General features: G+C 36.7%; 1 protein-coding gene and 5 non-coding genes across 7 annotated transcripts; 4 read left to right on the plus strand and 2 right to left on the minus strand.

The window, feature by feature from the left end:
- Nucleotides 1-6,845: 6,845 nt before the first annotated feature.
- Nucleotides 6,846-6,917, plus strand: Trnae-uuc. The gene has a single exon. It is a non-coding gene; the product is annotated as a tRNA-Glu (tRNA).
- A 511-nt stretch (nucleotides 6,918-7,428) lies between these two features.
- On the plus strand, nucleotides 7,429-7,501 carry Trnar-acg. The gene has a single exon. It is a non-coding gene; the product is annotated as a tRNA-Arg (tRNA).
- Nucleotides 7,502-8,121: 620 nt separating this feature from the next.
- On the minus strand, nucleotides 8,122-8,193 carry Trnaa-ugc. Its single transcript has one exon. It is a non-coding gene; the product is annotated as a tRNA-Ala (tRNA).
- Nucleotides 8,194-9,082: 889 nt separating this feature from the next.
- Trnaa-ugc lies at nucleotides 9,083-9,154 on the plus strand. Its single transcript has one exon. It is a non-coding gene; the product is annotated as a tRNA-Ala (tRNA).
- A 471-nt stretch (nucleotides 9,155-9,625) lies between these two features.
- Nucleotides 9,626-9,705, minus strand: Trnal-uag. Its single transcript has one exon. It is a non-coding gene; the product is annotated as a tRNA-Leu (tRNA).
- Nucleotides 9,706-18,916: 9,211 nt separating this feature from the next.
- On the plus strand, nucleotides 18,917-20,855 carry LOC5570168 (N-glycosylase/DNA lyase). 2 transcript variants are annotated; one of them, XM_021853009.1, is made up of 4 exons: nucleotides 18,917-19,016; nucleotides 19,102-19,185; nucleotides 19,272-19,724; nucleotides 20,240-20,855. In XM_021853009.1, exons 2-4 carry the CDS (start codon nucleotides 19,106-19,108, stop codon nucleotides 20,823-20,825), a joined length of 1,119 nt encoding a protein of 372 aa, XP_021708701.1. In that variant the 5' UTR covers nucleotides 18,917-19,016; nucleotides 19,102-19,105; the 3' UTR covers nucleotides 20,826-20,855. The 2 variants fall into 2 exon arrangements, with proteins under 2 accessions (XP_021708701.1, XP_001658977.2); XM_001658927.2 differs by having other exon boundaries at nucleotides 18,917-19,185.

Below are 20,855 nucleotides of genomic sequence, written 5' to 3' on the forward strand. Positions count from 1 at the left end.
ATAATTTGCCATGGATGGAATGCTAGGAAATCCATTAATCTCTGTAATAAATTTTGGAGCAATTTTATAAGCAAACCCTCAACAAATTTATTGATGTATGCTTTAGGAATTTCTGTAGCAATCCTCAGAAGATCTCCTGAAGTTATAACCAAAGGAATCGGCGAAAAAAATCATGAAATGTTCCTGAAAGATTGCCATAAAAGATCACTACAAGAAGCTGTGAAACAAATTTTGAGAGAATCCGTAGGATTTTAGAAGGAAGCCTTGTGGAAGTAGAAACTCCAATAGGGATTCGAGAATGCTTGGAGGTTTTCCTGTAGAAGTCAAATGGAGAAATCATTGGAAGAAATGCCGGTACAGTCTCTGAAAGATATCGAAATATACGAAAATTACAAGAATTAGTAGCGTGCGACTGCGGATAGATTTCACTAAGAATTCCTTGAGAAATCGTTGGAAGATTTTGTGTACAAATCACATCGAGACTTGCTGCCGAAATATGTAGACTATAGAGATATCTAGAAATGTCTCTAGATTTACTTCTGGGGGAATCCCTGGAGTAAGCGCTGAATAAATTCTTGAAGCTCTTCTACTAGGAATCTGAGAAGGAATTTCTGCAGAACCTGTGGAAGAACCACATATGAATATTTGTATCCTCTAGGATTTATACCAGATCTCTTTTTCTAACTGCAGTCGAAGCTTGTTATAACGACAACTTTCATATCAATTAAACCTCTCTATTACGACATTTTCCGAGCCCTTGAAGAACAGTTTGAGATTTAACCCCTCTACCAGCAGCTCCATTTTTAATCGCAATAAAAATATTCAAGCCTCGATAAATTTTTTGTTTCTCGATATTTTTGCACCATTTTTTCACAAGTTTTTTAAAAAAAAACTCTTCTAGTTTTAGAATTTGCGTCGATATTGACTATTGATCAGCTGGATCCTGAGATATTCCAAAATTCTTTGGAAAACCGACACATGGTTATAACCCACGTAAATAACTCAGGCTACAGAAGTTTTATCGTTTTCTGATATTCACTCTTCGGAACAATGAGAGTATGTTGTGCAAAAAATGACGCAATTTGGTGCAGCCGTCTTTGAGTAATGAACATTCATGTGTGTGGTACCACGCTGGCCAAATAAAGATATTAAAAACATCAAAAATACGCATATCATAATTTTCAGATATCTCCTAGAATACTTAACCTATATGTCTGATTTTTTCAAAGTAGTTCCTTATCGCCTAGTTTTGAATAGCCCACAATTTAATTTTTTGATAAATTGACGTAAAACAAAATGGCCGTCAAAGACATTTTAAATGGAACATATCTTTAAGACCAAATCAACAATGACAGATATCGACATGGATTCAGAACTAGAAGCTGCCGGGAGAGGGGTTAATGACAATCTCTTGCAATGTCGCTATAACAAGCCTTTACTATAGATTTTTTTTTTTTTTTTAAGTTTCTTTATTAGTATCATTCCAAACATTACATTCATTATTTCTTATATCTAGGTGTTCTGTGTTATTAGACAACACTATCATCCTAATTTGGTAAAACAAATCTAAGATTTTATTAACATTTTGTTAACAACATATTACATTTCATTTGCCGTAGCAGTTCAGATTTTTACAGGTGAGTTGATTTCACCTGCTTATAAGAGAAAAAAAAAAGTTTTTAATATACTTAACCTAACTTAACCTAAACATATAACGCATTAATCGTGGCAATAGAAGATTGTAACGATTTTTGCCTGAAATTATTGATTATTTTATTTGACATTTGTTCCAATGTTTCAACATTGGATATCCTATGTAACTCATTGGTACTATACCAGGGAGGAAGCCTCAGAATCATTTTCAAAATTTTATTTTGAATTCTCTGCAGAGCTTTCTTCCTGGTATTACAACAGCTAGTCCATATTGGTACAGCATACAACATGGCTGGCCTGAAAATTTGTTTGAATATCAAAAGCTTGTTCTTAAGACAAAGTTTTGATTTTCTATTAATAAGGGGATAGAGACATTTTACATATTTGTTACATTTGGCTTGAATGCCCTCAATGTGATTTTTGAAAGTTAAATTCTTATCTAGCATGAGTCCTAGATACTTAACTTCATCTGACCAATTTATTGGAACCCCTCTCATCGTGACAACATGTCTACTTGAAGGTTTCAAATAAAGAGCTTTTGGTTTATGTGGGAATATTATTAGTTGAGTTTTGGAAGCATTAGGAGAAATCTTCCATTTTTGCAGGTATGAAGAAAAAATATCCAAACTTTTTTGCAATCGACTACAGATGACACGCAGGCTTCGTCCTTTGGCGGAGAGGCCTGTGTCATCCGCAAACAAAGATTTTTGACATCCCTGAGGTAACTCAGGTAAGTCAGATGTGAAAATATTGTATAATATTGGTCCCAAAATGCTGCCTTGGGGAACACCAGCTCTTACAGGAAGTCTTTCAGATCTGGAGTTCTGATAATTAACCTGAAGTGTACGATTTGACAGATAACTTTGAATTATTCTAACAATGTATGTTGGAAAATTAAAATTTTTCAATTTTACAATCAAACCTTCATGCCAAACACTGTCGAATGCTTTTTCTATGTCTAGAAGAGCAAGACCAGTAGAGTAGCCTTCAGATTTGTTGGAACGGATCAAATTTGTTACACGTAAAAGTTGATGAGTGGTCGAATGTCCATGGCGGAATCCAAACTGTTCATTGGCAAAAATTGAATTTTCGTTGATGTGGGCCATCATTCTGTTCAAAATAACCTTTTCAAAAAGTTTACTGATGGAGGAAAGCAAACTGATTGGACGATAGCTAGAAGCTTCTGCAGGATTTTTGTCTGGTTTTAAAATTGGAACAACCTTAGCATTTTTCCATTTGTCAGGAAAATATGCTAATTGAAAACATTTGTTAAATATATCAACTAAAAATGATAAGCTACTTTCTGGAAGTTTCTTGATGAGGATGTAGAAAATTCCATCATCGCCAGGAGCTTTCATATTTTTGAATTTTTTAATAACAGTTCTCACTTCTTCCAAATCAGTCTCCCAGGCATTTTCGAAAACGTTCTCTTGATTGAGAATATTTTCGAACTCCTGAGTAACTTCATTTTCAATTGGACTAGTAAGTCCTAAATTAAAATTGTGCGCACTTTCAAACTGCATAGCAAGTTTTTGAGCTTTTTCGCAATTAGTTAGTAATAATTTGTTTTCCTCTTTCAATGCCGGTATAGGCTTCTGAGGTTTTTTCAAGATTTTAGATAATTTCCAAAAGGGCTTAGAGCCGGGGTCCAATTGAGAAATTTTATTTTCAAAATTTTTGTTTCTTAAATCTGCAAAACGTTTCTTGATTTCTTTCTGCAAATCCAGCCATATAATTTTCATAGCAGGATCACGAGTGCGTTGAAATTGCCTTCTCCTCACGTTTTTAAGACGGATCAAGAGTTTAAGATCATCGTCTATAATCACGGATTCAAATTTTACTTCATATTTTGGAATTGCAATGTTTCTGGCTTCAACAATGGAATTTGTTAAAGTTTCAAGAGCATTGTCAATATCAAGTTTAGTTTCTAAAGAAATGTTAACATCAAGATTAGAGTCAACATACGTTTCATATATATTCCAGTCGGCTCGTAAATAATTGAAAGTGGAGCTGATAGGATTGAGAATCGCTTCATGCGATATTTGAAATGTAACAGGGATATGATCAGAATCAAAATCAGCATGAGTAACTAATTGGCTACAAAGATGACTAGAGTCGGTTAAGACCAAGTCAATCGTAGATGGATTTCTAGAAGAGGAAAAACATGTAGGGCTATCAGGGTATTGAATTGAGAAATATCCTGAAGAGCACTCATCAAATAAAATTCTGCCGTTGGAATTACTTTGAGAATTATTCCATGACCGATGTTTGGCATTAAAGTCACCAATGACAAAAAATTCTGACTTATTGCGAGTTAATTTTCGCAAGTCTGTTTGAAGCCAATTAACTTGCTGTCCAGAGCATTGAAAAGGCAAATAGGCAGCTATGAAAGTATATTTACCAAACTGTGTTTCAACAGAAACACCTAAAGTTTCAAAAACTTTAGTTTCAAATGACGAAAACAGTTGATGTTTTATACGCCTATGAATGATGATTGCAACTCCCCCACATGCCCCATCAAGTCGATCATTACGATAAACAAAAAAGTTAGGATCTTTTTTAAATTTGGATCCAGGTTTTAAATAAGTTTCGGTAATAACTGCTATATGCACGTTATTAGCTGTAAGAACTTTACTATAGATAATTTATATAAAGCTCAATCGTACCAGAAAACATTACGAATCTTCCCATCATTGTCCATGAAAGTCTTTGAAAATATATCAAAAATCCCATTTTTCGTAGTAGGTACTTTCATAATTTCCAAAGTAAGGTTTCCAAATCGCAAAATTTGAAAGAATGGTCCAGAAAGCTTTATTGAAAAAATGAAACTCGGTAAATATTCTTCGGGAACTCCTCGAATAATGTCAGAAGGAGTGATCTATCGATTCAGTGACCTTCAAACAGAGAGAAGTTTCACTGTTTTCGATTTCAGTAAGTTCATTGTGAAACGAACAGACACCTCTCATGGTGTTACGTTTAGTACAGAAAAACATCATAATCATATAAACACTTTTGGGGGAAAATAAGGTAGTTTTGGTTGAAACTAGAAATGCTTTTGAATGTTCTGTATGCCAAATATCAGAAAACTATTTCTTCTCGAAATCGAGAAAAATGTAGCCTTAGAGTATAATAAATCTTCGAACTGTTTAGTAAAATACCTATAAATAAATGAAAACCGAATTTAGTACAATACCATTTAATTCTTCTAGAGTTTGTATACTTTGACAGATACGCGTACATCGACGTCAACTGTAAGGCAGTCTTCAGTGTCGTGTACTAGATTCGACTTCTTTAGAGACAATTTTGATTTAAAAAGATACATCCATTAAAAAAATGTATTAGAATAGTGATTAAGTATCTAAAAAAGGAATAATTACTACGAATTTCTAGAGAAATTCTCAATGTTACTTTTGGAGGAAATGCTGAAGGATTTCCTGGGGCAATTCATGAAGAAGATTCTGGAAAAAAAAAAAATGGAAGAACATCTTGGAGACATCCTGGAAGGACTACAGCAACTGCTGGAAAAGAGAGAATCCTGAATAAACTTCAGGACTACTGCTGAAGGATATCCGGGTAAATGTCTCCTCACTTTAAAGCAGTAAGGATCTTTAAATCTGGAGATATTTCGAGAAAAATCCTGATGTAATTGAAAATCCTTAAAGGTATTGTTAAGAATTGATTGAAAATGCTTCTTAAAGTTTACCTATTTCATTTCTATATTCAAAATACCAACTCCGTTTATCTGTGGCAATTTTTCACGCTAATTGCTCAACGATCTAGAGAGGGATCTTTAAAAAGAACAAGTGCAGATGTATCATCAGATGACCTGCTGCGATGTTGCATATTTAATGGAACGGGATCTCAAAGGTGCTACTTCTGATTGTGTGCCATTTCTCCGTGACTCCCGTCTGGATGACAACTGAATCTGACAGACACCGGACTCACGACATCTGCGGCTGCTCGTTGTTATCTGTGGTTAACTGATATAATAACAACTTCGTTAAAATAAGCTTTTGGCATGATCCTTTCCGTTTTGCTTTCTTCAATGGAGATATTCTGGCAAAAGAGTGAACTCTCGTATGTAGTGCAATGACTTTGCTAACGAAAATTTAAAAATTTGGAGTTTACTAATTCGGGGTGCACTAAATGTATAGTATAGTGCATAGGTTCCCAAACTTTTCGAGCGCACGACCCACCTAGCCCTCTGGCATGTTTTTGGCGACCCACCAGGTGACAAATGTTGATACATTAGTTTTCCTTTGAAACTTTCGAAGTATTTCGTTATTTTATTGGAAACGATATGCACCAAAAACGTTTAAATTACAGAGTTTCCGGTGTTGCCAACATTCCAATGTGACTAATTCTCGTTCAATTAATATTCTTCACATCGAAATATTATACTTAACTATTAAACATTTTTTATGGAAATATAAACTTTAAATAGAATTTCAGGAATAAAGAAAAAAAAGTTTTTTCTGAACTAGAAAGTTATAAATTTTGTGCTATTGTCGGTAGTTATTTTTTGCTCGACTAGAAATTTTAGCGGTAAAAGTGGAGTTTATTAGTGAAAATCACTGACTCCCAGTATTTGTGACAAAATTTACTGAACAAATATTGTAAAATTTAATGTTTCATGAATTTATGTTTCAGAATTTTGACACAGAAATATAGTATGTAAATCTACACATTTATCCAAACTCCTTGTACAATAGCGTTGATGTAAAATAGTTCGCCATATTTACGAAAAACTTTTATTATATGAAAAATAAAGTTTGTTTTGAACAAAATATTTGACAGCTTCAATTTTCTAACATCTTTTTAAGAAAATTTGAAATGCCACGTCAAGCTGTGATCATCAGTAGGTACCTAACCATTTTTACTTCAATTCGAGGAGACATGTGAAAATGTAGAAACAAATCTAAGGCAATTAATACAAATTGAGAATTTTTTCGCGACCCACCAGAGAGCAGCTCACGACCCCCCTGGAGGTCGCGACCCACAGTTTGGGAAACTATGGTATAGTGCTTATAACCTTATAAGGCAAAATGACACAATTCGTGACAGAATTGAAGCTATACTTAATCTAAGATTTTAAGCAAAACTCATTTTGGACCAACATGCAATAAGATATTGAGTTGCTAGTCAAAAGCTATGGTAATGTCAATTGATGTTTGAGACTTTCTTTCGCAATATCCCATATGGTCTAGTGGCTAGGATATCTGGCTTTCACCCAGAAGGCCCGGGTTCGATTCCCGGTATGGGAAATTTTTTTGTTCTTGACAGAATTATAGAACAAACTCTTTTCATAGCAGTTCAAACGATACGAAACAATGTAATGTTCGCAATTATGAATATATGTTGTAACAGACCATTTGAGCACACTCAATAATTACTTTAGGGTTAATCTCCTTCAAAGTGTCTGAAACTCGACAGCATGAAATATTTCTATACGGACATACATTGTAGCCAATTTTGAGCTAAATTGAAAGAAACCCATAAAGTGAACTTCACTCCTTTAGCTGCAAATGCCCTATGGATCCCAAGACCTCATATTTTCACTATGATTTGAGTATTTGACTATAAACATCATAATTATCCACTGTTTTCTGAATTTCACACTTCTCTTTGTGAACGATTTCGAGTGTGCCAGAAAGGATGGAAGTAAGTGAGAGTGAGAATGAATGAGAATAATAGTTCACACTGTTCAATACCAGAGTTGCACTTCGGGTACCTACGGTGGCACATGATGACATGATAGTGAGTATCTCACATCAAGGTCCTGTGGCGCAATGGATAACGCGTCTGACTACGGATCAGAAGATTCCAGGTTCGACTCCTGGCAGGATCGCGAGTATCTTTTTTGATGGAAGGAAGAAGGCTTTCAGTTGTTACTTTGCAGTTGACGACAAGCTTGTACTAAACTGCTGAATCCTTTTCCATCATTCCCAAAGAAAAATCGACACTGGTGATTATAAAACGAAACCAAACATCGAATCTTCAAGTACACAAGACTGGAGAATCTGACAACAGTTCGCGTTGAAAATCAATCAAATTACTTGCTTGCTGGTGGTGACCAATGGGATAAATTTTCAACGCGGAGCGCTGTTTGGTTCTCAAGTCTTGTGCTCTTGAAAATTTGAGCTGTGCCTCCGTTCTATAATCACCTTAACCAGATTAAGCGATTTCTCTTCCTGGGTCCTTTCTTTCGGTAATAACTTCGTCAAATTCAATAGATCCGTAATATTTCGTGTTCATGATATGGTGATTGTTTTCATGCTGACTTGTGGACCTTGCCTTTAGTCTGCATAAAACCTTGATTACTAATGATATCATCATTGATTAGTTATGCTGACTTGGTTTCGCAAGATTGGGCTCAACTAAACGCTTTACTTACGCGCGGTTTACACGAATCAGTCCCTTTAAATCGATGGATGTTACTTTCTTGTAGTTTTGTTTCGTGCAAAAAATTGGAGATACCGGGGATCGAACCCGGGGCCTTTCACATGCAAAGCGAACGCTCTACCACTGAGCTATATCCCCTACATACTATTAGGTTGACAAAAGCACATTTTTTGCCAGAAGTGGAAAGAGCAGCATTTTATAGTCAATGTTCAATAAATCAATAAATTCAATAGCTGTGTTCAACGAGCTGCTCGAACTTGGTTGCAACCACTTGCGAGTCAGCTTTTGGTGTTCATTGAGCCACTCCAACCTACTTCGAGTCGCTCGGGTTTGTGTTCATTGAGCCGAGTCCAACCAACTCCGAGTCGCTCGAAACAGGTTGGAAGCTAGAGTCCGAGCTAGTTCAACCAGCTCGCAGTAGCTCGTGTTTTTGACGTTTAAAAACGTAAACATTGAAAAAAAAAGCAAAATTCCGAAGCGATACGGATTGTTAAGTGCGCGAATTTTTTTTTCACGTGGAATTCCGGTAAATTAGTAAAAAGAGTAAAAAGAGCGTTCATTGAGAAAGCAGCTTGGAGTTGCTCGAAGTAGCTTTGACAGTTATTTGTTGACAAAAAATACGAGCTAGTACAACCAACCCCGAGCAAGTTCGATCAAAGTCATTGAACACAGCTAATAATATTACCTGCTCACATACACAGCTCACAGTTATAGTATAGAGTTCAGGGAAATCCTCAATAATTTCACAGAATTTAAACTCAAGGTCAAAACCAATCCATTTATTTACATTCGTGGTGAAAAGTGATAGGTTAATTATTGTTTTTTACTATATAAACCACACACTTGCAAATACCGCTATAAAACACTTTCAGTAATTACCGACAACACTGTTAAAAACTTTCTTTCCACTTTACTTGACTATCAAAGTTGAAGGACTTGCACACAATCATACCATGTACGACATATATGCATGTATGTACGCTATCTGGTCGCCGGTTCGGATCCAGGATCGCCCCACCCCATGGAAGGGGATATAGCTCAGTGGTAGAGCGTTCGCTTTGCATGTGAAAGGCCCCGGGTTCGATCCCCGGTATCTCCAAAATTTCTTTTTGAAAACCACTTCACCCACATGAAACTATCGACTTAATAAAATTTGATAATCAATTCAATTAACTTATGATCTACAGCAAAAAACGTACTAAAAAGCCCTAAGCGATGGATTGCTAATCAAATATGTGTAGCTTGTAGCTACTAAGCAAACGAATGGATTATTTAACAATGCTACGATGAACAAGAGACCCTCTCTCTCAGTGATGAGTTTTTATTTTTCTATTTGGTCCATTCATTTGCTTGTAAATAACGAGGTTACCAATAGCTTTTAGGGCAAGATCATAAGTTATGCGAGAAGTCGTGGAATCCCGACCAACTCATCAATGTCATATCGATCGCTATCTGTGTATTTTCAAATGGAATTTATTTGTTGGATGAGGTGTTTTCAAATGTTAGGCTTGGAATGTCGTTCTAGCGCTCTCTAAAATGTTTCAAAGAGCGTCCCACAGCAAAATAATATTGACAGCGGTGGGATTCGAACCCACGCCATTACTGACTGGTGCCTAAAACCAGCGCCTTAGACCACTCGGCCACGCTGCCTTCTTAGATAAGAGGGGGAAGCTAAGCTCTTTATAAAGAAAAACAACGGAATTGCAATGGGGGTAAAACCATAGAAGACGTAACAATTCAAAAATGTAGCGTATTTGTTTGTAAAACGAAAGATTCGTGTTATATCTTCTTAATCTTAATCAGTTGTTGGTAGTTTAAATATATTTGAATAACGTTTAACTAGAAAAATGCTCAATTCAAGTGAGGAATATTAGTACTTACCAGCCAAGAGTTGGGCACTATGTACACTTATGCACACAATCAAACGAAATTATAGGGATTGCGTATTGTAATAAGTACGGTGCATAAATACTTGGGCACTTCCATGATTCACGTTGGCATGGGTGGTTTTTCTCGACCGAATAGTCTGGAACTTTACAATAAGAAGCGAATCAATACGACGCATATTGTGGCCAAATAAGAGCTGTTGCTTTAAAAAAAAACACTGTCGGTGTCGAAGGGAATCAAAAGTGCCAAGGATCCGGATTTGGATGATTTGAGTTTATCAACAAAATACTATTCGCACTAGTATCGGACATATTTTACTTTATGAATTCACTATTTGCACATTATGGATATTTCGTATTTAACGCTAACGCTATTATTGATATTTCGTATTTAACGTACAACAACGATTTTTCTAATTTAATATTAAAATACAAACTGAACTTGAACTGAACTGAAAACGTGCGGAGACTCAACTTGAACGCGCGCGCTGCTGGCAATGTTCTTCTTCACCGACTTCCATCAGACGTTTAAAACATGGTTGCCAAGATTCATGTTGTAAAATATTCACTCTTGGAAATTTCCAATCAAGCCAATTTTAAAATATAAATAGGGCTCTAATATTTTCGACAAAATCTTGTGCATACCCGGATAAAAACGTACCGTTCAGTTAATGGAATAAACCATTAATGTACAATATATCGTATTGGATATAATACAGTGTATTGTAATTGAATATCGAAGCTACACGGGAAAAAATTCTGTGGTAAAAATAACTATATTAGCTGACTACGCCCATTCTTAAAACTACCATGGAAATTCAGACCAATTTACTATGTTTGTAAACGGTACACCCCACCGCATTACTGGTACATTTGACAGAAATAATTTACAACAATCTGATTTCGACTACAAACATGGTAAAATCAAACGCATTTCTGGTCTGCTGAAAATTGCCAGTGCGAGCGCTTAAGTAAACCCCCTAAAATGGTAGTTTTTACCGCACAATGTTTTTGCGTGTACACTCAGAAATAAAAATAGAATTACTAAAGTTTATGCATTAACAAGGGGAAGGTCACTCTACGCACTTCATTCGGCACAGCTGTGCCTTCAGTGCGCCAAAGTGTGCCAAGCGTGCCAAACGTGCTATAATACTACAATCAATGAACTGAAATTATGGAAAAACTTTCTCAGCAAGCATTGACATTTCATTTTTTTTTGGGTTGCCTCTCAAATTTTGCATTATTTTTCGTCAAGGTTTTTTATGTTGCGGTTGTTTTCCGGGATACAATTTACTTACATTATCTTAGGGAAAACTAACAAAAAATCTAAGTCAAATAAATGTAAAAAATACTTCAACAAGAAGGTTTAGAAAATGGTGTGCATGAATTCTACGACAACACGGGACAGAAATTCGTGTGGGACGTTTTCTAAATCTTCCGATTGAAGTCTTTCATATACTTGGATTCTCGTTTATTTAGAAAAGTACCATGAAAAACTGCAGCACGCAGCGTCAACGATTATGTACGGAATCGTAGATGAAGGGAGAGGGATGCGAATATTTGGGAGAACATAACGATGAAAGCGCAATGCAGTAAGACGTATGTAATGCGTAGATCACTGTAATCCTCGGGACATACGTCCAAAGATCTCCTACATGTTTTACCCATCCCCCCGTCATTAGAAGTGACACTGACGCTTCCCAAGTAACACAACATGTCTCATATAAATCACACTGACTTCAATATGACTAATGAGAATGTTCTGTTTCATAGCGAAAAAACTGGAATTCATACTTATATATGACTGGAAAAGCGCAGAAGGTGGAGCTTGTGCAACATATTTTTGTTGTCAAAATTATGTATCATATGGGTTTAGGTATACATAATTATGTATTATACTTTGTCCAACAAACCATTAACGCAACAAAATACTGAGAACATTTGGTAGTGGAAATGGATTGGATGGTCGACAATGAAAAATGTAAAAGTGCAAACATTGACAAGCCTTCATTTTTGATTGCATAACTGTTATTTAACATTAAATTAATATGTGAATCAAAAATTATGGTGAAATATGCACTTTTAATTCGAAAAAATTAATTCGCCCTTATAAATCGTTCAATATACATTTTTCGACATCAAGCCAAGTAAATATTTCTAAAAAGGAATCATCACATTTTGCAAATTAGTTCATTATTTTGTTTTCTAATACTACACTGAACTTTTACTGAACTATTATTACTTTTTTCAAAGCTTCAGAATAAAAATCTCATCGTTATGGTAAATATTCAAAATTAAATTCAAAAATTAAAGATGGTCCCCTTAGACACACTGCATGACGAGTGTTTTGGGAAAAGACAAAAAATTTCATTGCCAATCATTTGCCATTGTTTCATTCAAGGCAAAGAAATGTTTTCAGGGACAACTAGTGTGATCATAAATTTACAGTGTGATATGAGTTTGATACATCACTGGACTAAAAACACGTAAGTCCTGCATGAACACAACTGTAAGCGAGTTAGGTAATTCCATTGAACCTTTTTCGTACTAAACAGTGGCAAACAACCACCACACTCTATTCATTCATATAAATTGATAAATCGGCATTTAGAGCATACCTTAAAAATAATAATTTACTCAAAACATTTGCTTAAAAGTATTCAGTGGACACCATATGGCGAATTTCTTAGCTGGCAGTGTATCATCCATGCTATCAAAAGTATTAAATGTCACTTTTGTTACATTTGTTTTATAGACAACTAGAAAAACTTATGTTTGACTGAAAATAAACATAATTTGTTTATTCAGAACATGTTTGAAAAGAGTATACATTATGACATACATGTAACATGAATATGACATATTGAGACTGTTTATTTGTCGTACATGTCTAAACCAACCGAAATAAGACATATGACCAAACACATGTTTTGATAAACATAAGAAGACATATATAAAACATAATATGGTTGAAACATAGTAAACATAATAAGAACATTTTCAGCAAAATGGTAGATTTGTATTGCAAAACAAATTATATGCCTTAGTAGAACATCTCCATTCAAGTTCAATATTGAAAGGTTTAACAAAACAAAATAGCGACTTACGTGAGACATGATATGTTTCAAAAACTTTCAAGCAATCATTGTAGGACAAACTGTGTATTTTTAAATTTGGATTTATGTTTTCGGTGTTACTTGGGATTTTTTGTATCTTGTAATTATTTATTGTGAATTTTGTATAAGACATGAGCCACAGCCGATTCCATCATCTTCAGATCGTTTGGGCTCTGCTGGTATGGTGCCACTCTAGGTTCGTTCGTTCTGAAACAAAAAAAAAACATAATTGTAAACCCACTATATTCAATAGTGTTAGAAGGTTAGTTTTGAACAAAAAGTTGAAGTTTTCGACAGATAACAAACAATTCAGAAAACGCAATGATTGCTGAGACGGAAATTTCAGTTCACTGCAATTTTTATAGCAACCTACTTTGGTAAGGTGTGCCAGTCAGTGCGCCGAAATGTGCCATTGCAGCGCAAGGCACAATGCGTAGAGTGACCACCCCCTTGTGCATTAATGACTATTTTCTATCTGCCTCTCTTTCATTCTGCTGTGAACTTTCACACTAACTGTCATTTCGACTGGATTGAAGCTTAGCGAAGCTTCAACCCAGGTGAATTGACAAATGGTCGGGGTTCTGCTAAACCGCACCAAGTGCCAAAAACTTTATTCCGAGATATTTTACATTAAAGTCTTATCGCGTACTAGTTTATCACGGACGATTATTGCGGCGCTTATATTAAATCCACATCCAGCGGCGGCGGTTACGCGCAGAAGATATGCGCGCAATTCAAACGCAACGTCAAAATTAAAGTAGGCTTGGATTTTTTCGTCCTTCAAGGACACAAATGTTTCAAATTTGCTAAATCTGAAACATTTAATGATTTTCATTATCACTGCGACGGTATACGGCCTATCATTATGTAATAAAATTTTTTGTTCGAAATAACAGGAACTCCATAGTTTTTTAATCTATACAATTTACAATACAATAATTACTCAAGCTTTATTTTATAGTCTGAAACTTTTGATTGCGTATAGTTGAACACAAAATCAACGGCTTGTGATACACTAACCTTCTCAGAAAGGAGAAGTTTACTGTTTCTAATGTACACTCAGGCAAATGGACTATCGATAAACATAGGAACCCCTTATGAAAATTCGCCACAAGAAATAGGATTGAAATTCATAAATTTGCCTTATGAAATTAAAATTTGAAAACAAAAAACGTGTTCGCGGCAACCTGGAATCGAACCAAGCGATCGATTGGCCCGAGCGTATACCACGCGCGAATCAACGCCTTGATGTGGAGTGATGCTAAAACGATACATAAAGCGTTCGTATTGCAATAATCGTTCCACCAAACAGAACACTTAGAACAAATTTCTTTAAAATCCAACGCCCAGTTTATGCCATCATCATCTGGTGAGCATGTTTCACGAAATACTGTTTCGTGCAACAAGACCTGCAGATGGCGGTAGTGTGAAACGTTAAACACGAAGAAAAACGATACGCGCGCCTCTGGTTGTGAAGTTTGTAACATTGCGAATTTGAAATGATCGTTAAATGAGTGGTCGATGGGAATTTCGTCAGTGTTACGTCTGTTTATCTGTGATTCCACCTTTCATACACGCAAAAAAATTGTGCGGTATAAACTACCATTTTAGGGGGTTAACTTAAGCGCTCGCACCGGCAATTTTCAGCAGACCAGAAATGCGCTTGATTTTTCCATGTTTGTTGTCGAAATCAGATTGTTGTAAATTCTTTCTGTCAAATGTACCAGTAATGTGGTGGGATGTACCGTAAACATAGTAAATTGGTCTGAAATTCCATGGTAGTTTCAAGAATGGGCGTAGTCAGCTACAATTAGTAGTTTACGGAACAAGTTGCAGAATGATGATTTTTACAGCACGAGTCGTAAATTTATCCTACGAGGCTTGCCGAGTAGGATAATTACGACGAGTGCTGTAAAAATCGAGTTCTGCAACGAGTTACGTACAACATTTTTTGCAATTTCGTAGAAGACCACTTGAGGGTATCAGAAATTATATCAGAATGCATTCACCTTTATTTTACAATTTCTGAAAAAAATTTGGGTAATGATTCATTACGCAACTCAAAACAGTTGCGTAATGAGAAAGCGTTGCGTAATGAATCATTACAGCACTGGTTTCAGTTAAGTAATGACTATTCCCGCACTCCATACTTCAGTGCAGGAAAGTAGGCCGTTTCATGACAGATTGGCGTGATGAAAAACAGCCTATTACGATGAGAAATTGCAAAAAGTAATATTTACCACAGAATTTTTTCCCGTGTAAGGCAAAATGTATGAATTTCGATAGCCCAGTTCACTGCGTGTAAGACAAGCTGTGTTCCTATGCGGGTAATTGGGCCCTAAAATGTTTGATGGAATCTTGTTTTTATTTAATAACACGAAAGAGCATGTTACTGCAACTAGTTTAGCAATTTATCCCGCTCAAATAACGGCTACATCATATTTAAAACATAATTTAAATATTTGGTCCATAAATGAACCTTGACACTTTTGATCATGCTTGACGTTCGCTTAGTCGACAAAACACCACAGGGGTTTTAGCAAAGACAAATTAAAGACCCCCATGTCCCTTGCAGTTGCCCAAAATTTCATGGCTCATAGGGTAATCTAGAATGCCGTTCAAAGTGTACTGCGATCTGTCAAACTTGGGTACCTTTTGCACTACCGAGGGACCAAATGCAGTACTAGAAGTGGTACCCAATCTGAGCCCGAGTGTGACGGACCTGGTTTTAGTTTTAACACTGGGGTTGTTCCTATCTGACATTTCGGAAGGGACACGGAAAACAAAATACACCCAAAATTTGAGTTTAGGCCAAGGTGCATGAGAAAATCTAAAAAAAAATACTTTTGGACTTGAACAAACGAAAAACATTAAAAAAAATTAAGTAAACATGTGTTTTTAGCCTAAATTTAAGCGTTTGGCACTAAAATCGGGACAGGGCTTTAGGACCCTATTAATCCAAGATAGTAATGTCTCGTCAAACGGGAGCCGCCTAAAAAAATCCTGCAAGGAAACCACGAGAAATTTGTGAAGCGATTCCTATCCAGCAGCAAATTAGACTTTACATAGCTTTGTAGCAGTAAATATTCTAGCTATGGATATCTGTGCTGTAATCTTCATTCACAGAAGAGAAGGATCCATGCAGAGAAATCGATCATATTACTTACGTTCTTATTCTAGCAAACGCTTGATTTGGAACCATAAAGCAGTTTCGATTGTATTTTGGCAACCAATGAGAATATATACCGAGGTGTGGAAATGAAATTCAATGTGCGTGACATCCGTGTATGGTGCAAAATGTCTCACAACTACAAGCGAGTGAGCTCGCATAAGAAGCCGTGTAAATTAGTGACGTAGTTATTTTTGTTTACATATTTTTCTCTTTACCAATATTGTCAAGCGCCCACCAAATCGGAACGCGCGTGTGGGACACGCGACGTGTGACTCGTTCCCGAAACTGTCATAATGACATGTGTGGCGCTGCATTCTTACGATGTTTATGAACACAGTGCACTATTCAAATATTAGTCGCGACGCTTGGAGATTGAGAAAAAATATAATATTTAAAAAAAAATATTGTTGTCCTTATTTCTGTCGGATCCATATTGCGGCGCTCATTTTCAATCCACATCCAGCGGCGGCGGTAACGCGCAGAAGATATGCGCGCAATTCAAACGCAACGTCAAAATTCAAGTAGGCTTGGATTTTTTCGTTCTTCATGGACACAAATGTTTCAAATTTGCTAAATCTGAAACATTAGGTGTTTTCTATTATCACTGCGACGGTATATCGACATTTCCAGATAATCGCATTACGTGGATTTATCTTGCAAAGCACAATAATACATATACACGGAGAAAGAAAAAAATACTAATTAGTATGAGATTTAACATTTCCCCAACATTATCCCATTTTAATCATTGAGAAACTTAAAAATTAATCACCAAAATATTATGTTTTATACCTTTCCATGCTTAAGCCAAGTACGGACCTGAAACGTAAATCACTCAAGTAAAATTTCTCCTTTTTACCGAAGTAATTTTGACAGCTGATTCAGTATGAGTGTAATGTCACTTTTACTTGCGGAATAATTGAGCGGCACATTTTTCCGTTCGGAAAAGTGACAGCTCCCTTTTGGCCGGTACGCTGATCATAAGTACTGTGCAAAAGGATAGGACAAGAAACGGTCAAGGAATGATTCCGCTACCGAAATTACTTGAGCTGTACGCAGCTGAGAAGTAGAGCTGATTTCATAACGTCGGTAACGCCTGCCGTACAAATCAAAGGGAGCTGTCACTTTTCCGAACGGAAAAATGTGCCGCTCAATTATTCCGCAAGTAAAAGTGACATTTTGCTCATACTGAATCAGCTGTCAAAATTACTTGGGTAAAAAGAAGAAATTTTACTTGAGCGATTTACGTTTCAAGTCCGTACTTGGCTTTTGATTTGTACGGCAGGCGTTACCGACGTTATGAAATCAGCTCTACTTCTCAGCAGCGTACAGCTCAAGTAATTTCGGTAGCGGAATCATTCCTTGACCGTTTCTTGTCCTATCCTTTTGCACAGTACTTATGATCAGCGTACCGGCCATTAATCACAAAATATTTTTTGACCAGCATATGTAGTGAATCACGCTACACTTGATACTTAATCAAAATTATTTCTTGTTATTTTGTTCAACACCATCCCATTGCAAACACGTCGCGTCAAAGATCTCCGATAGTTTCTTGAAAGTACATGTTCTAAAAAGTTTGATGTGCAATATTCAACCAACAAAGAAATCTGTTCCGCGTGAAAATCATTGAAAAAAAAAAGTTAAAATCAAAATGTGGAAAGAGTTCCCTAAATAAATTGTTCTACAACAAATCATCCGCCAACGCCACAAGCAGCGTTGAAGTGACAAAACGAAGCAATCCAATGCATATGAAGGTAAGCTCGTTTGTACCATACATCTTGGTATTTAGTCATTTCGACTAACTTTTTCAGTTTGATTCAGGGAAGAGCTCCATTGCAATCGTCGGGAGCTAGCCGGAAAAAATGTGGGAAGAACAACTGCAAGCTTGTAGATGCTTGTTCGAAACGGCACAGAAGTGGGAGTGATTTGAGTTAACGAAGAGCACCAAATGCAATATAAATGTTTCACTTTTGCAAGATTTAAGTGGAATTAAATGCTTTTCATGCAAATATTTAACGTTGTTTCATTTTTTTGTTTACATAAGAAAAATAAATGGTTAATTTAATCCACAATACAGAATTTTAGATCTTTATGCATGAATTAAATAATTCTCAAAAAATCATTTCCGGACACTGAGAACAGCGTTGCGGTTGAAAATACTATATCAGAGGGTTAAATTAAATACACAACGCCACTTGATTTGTGCAGACTAAATTCGCATTTATTTAGAATATTTTGTGCATTCAATTTTACCATGGCACCATTTGTATAGTAAAAATTACTATATCATGGTTAAAAACTTGCAGCAGACCAGAATCGAACCGAGGATCTGGCGATTGTCAAGCGTGAACGCTAGCCGCTCGGCTATCGACACGGTTGGATTGAGAGGGAACAAAACGCAAATAAAAAGCGTTCATGATAGCTCAATCATGGATGGAATAGTAAATTTAAAAACACGTTCATGGTTCTCATTACTGCAACGCTTGTTTCAGTGGATATAAAATATGTTTATACTAACCAAGCTTAATGCGTAAAAATGCATCACAATGAGTGAATAGACCAAATATGGTTTTAGAATGATATTTAAGCCATCTAGTATAATATTTTTTAGCGTGTACCCATCGCTTCTTCTTCCACACCTTGGTGTATATTCTCATTGTTTGGCAACACTTGCAGGTTGGCGCAATTTTTCGTCAGACGTTTTAAGACGCTTGGTTTTAGTTGTGCGGAGATTTCTATTTTGTTGTTGTTTATATTTTGTGATCCGAGTAAAAGATTCTAAAAGTAAATCATTCTAGATTTTCTTTTAATTCAATCAGTCTTTATTAGCGTTATTAGCAGTTACCTATCTTTTGTCTCGTAACATTAGTGATATGTCTCAGTGGATGAAAATTCCCTGCCTCCACAAGCATTTGCAATTGAAAACGACACTCACCGGTGGACAGAGCTTCCGGTAAATATGGCGATATGATTCGAAATTATTTAATATACTAATTATTCCTAATTGTTTTATCCTATCTGTATCACTTGAATGTGTAGTTGGAACAAGCATGACTCCTTCCAAGACGAATTCATCGGAGTATTTGCAAACATCGTTTGGATTCTGAAGCAAACCGAAACCGCTTTGCTGTACAAAATCGTGGGTGAACTTCCGTATCCAAATCCAAACAACCAGGACCACATTTCCAATGCCAAAAAACAGAGGATCTCACCCAAAGAGGAAAATCTCGCGCAAATACGTCTCAAAGTGCCGGAACCGGATCGGTATGCCAGCGGCGGGAAGCTACTCTATCCGCAGAGCTACTACGAGTCGTTACTTCGGGTGTACTTCCGGTTGGATGTAGATCTGGAACGGTGCTACGATCAGTGGAACAAATGTCACGTCCACTTCGAGAACAGTGCCGATCAGTTCTACGCTGTCCGGCAGCTCGATCAGGACCCGGTGGAGAATCTGTTCTCTTTCATTTGCAGTCAGAACAACAACATCTCCAGGTGAGTTTTCGATGCATTATCAGGGCTGGTAGCATTCTGATGAAAGTTACTAAAAAGTAGGGAAAGTGTACCAGTTATGGCCATAGTGGTTCCCTATTTGGCCATATGCAAAATTTGTATAGCTTCTACATTTTTAATTTTTTTGAATGTTTTAACATCAAGATATAAGCTATATCTTACTGCTAAAACACAAAACAACTTTTCAAAATGTTAAAACATCCAAGTTATTACGTATGGCGAAATAGGGAACCACTATGGCCATAACTGGTACACCTACCCTATCTATTTTAAACGGAAGGTTTATGACGTCTTTAAATTCTTCTGTTTATTTTTCAAAGACAATAAATCATGGGTTGCTCTCGAACTCAGTCCGGAGTTACACCCGTTTACACCCGAATTACAATTTATGATTTATATATTTTTGGAAACCACGAGCTTTATTTTTCATTTTTAGCTCTACCAACCCTGACGATCCTTGATCGATGGTATTCTCTAATTGACCAGTTTTTCAACAGAATTTCCGGCCTTGTAGAAAAGATATGCACTCACTACGGTGATAAAATCTGCGAGTATAATGGGACCACTTTTTACAACTTCCCGGATGCGGGTAAGTTAGCCTCTCAGCAAGTGGAGGAACGTCTGCGGCAGCTGAGTTTTGGTTACCGGGCCAAATACATTCAGAAGTCGGCCGAGGAAATCCTCGCCAAGGGAGATCTCGAGTGGTTCCGAAAACTGCAGCAGTTGGACTACAAGGAAGCGCACCGGGAGCTGCTAACGTTGACCGGCATTGGCCCCAAAGTGGCCGACTGCATCTGTTTGATGTCGTTGAACCACCTACAAGCAATTCCGGTGGATACGCACGTGTTCCAGATTGCACGGAACTATCTGCCGCACCTGGCCAAATGTAAAACCATTTCCGGGAAGATGTACGGTGAGATTGGGGACAAGTTTCGCGAGGTTTACGGATCGAAGGCGGGTTGGGCGCAGACAGTGCTGTTCTGTGCCGATTTACGACAATTTAAGGAGAAGTCGGATGATGTGAACAATGGGAACTCCGAAGGGCCGAAGGATGGTCAGAAAAAAGGTAAGGCCAAGCGGTAGAAGTGGGGAAATAAAATGTTAAAATGTTGA

The sequence above is a fragment of the Aedes aegypti genome, chromosome 3 (genome assembly GCF_002204515.2).
Source record: "Aedes aegypti strain LVP_AGWG chromosome 3, AaegL5.0 Primary Assembly, whole genome shotgun sequence".
NCBI lineage: Eukaryota > Metazoa > Arthropoda > Insecta > Diptera > Culicidae > Aedes > Aedes aegypti.

Bases quoted from the DNA above. Each gene is read 5' to 3' on its own strand.
- LOC5570168 (XM_001658927.2), top strand. From the start codon at position 19,106: ATGTCTCAGTGGATGAAAATTCCCTGCCTCCACAAGCATTTGCAATTG. The intron at 19,186-19,271 runs GTAAATATGGCG...TTGAATGTGTAG, and splicing joins ACCGGTGGACAGAGCTTCCG to TTGGAACAAGCATGACTCCT. The intron at 19,725-20,239 runs GTGAGTTTTCGA...GTTTTTCAACAG, and splicing joins CAGAACAACAACATCTCCAG to AATTTCCGGCCTTGTAGAAA.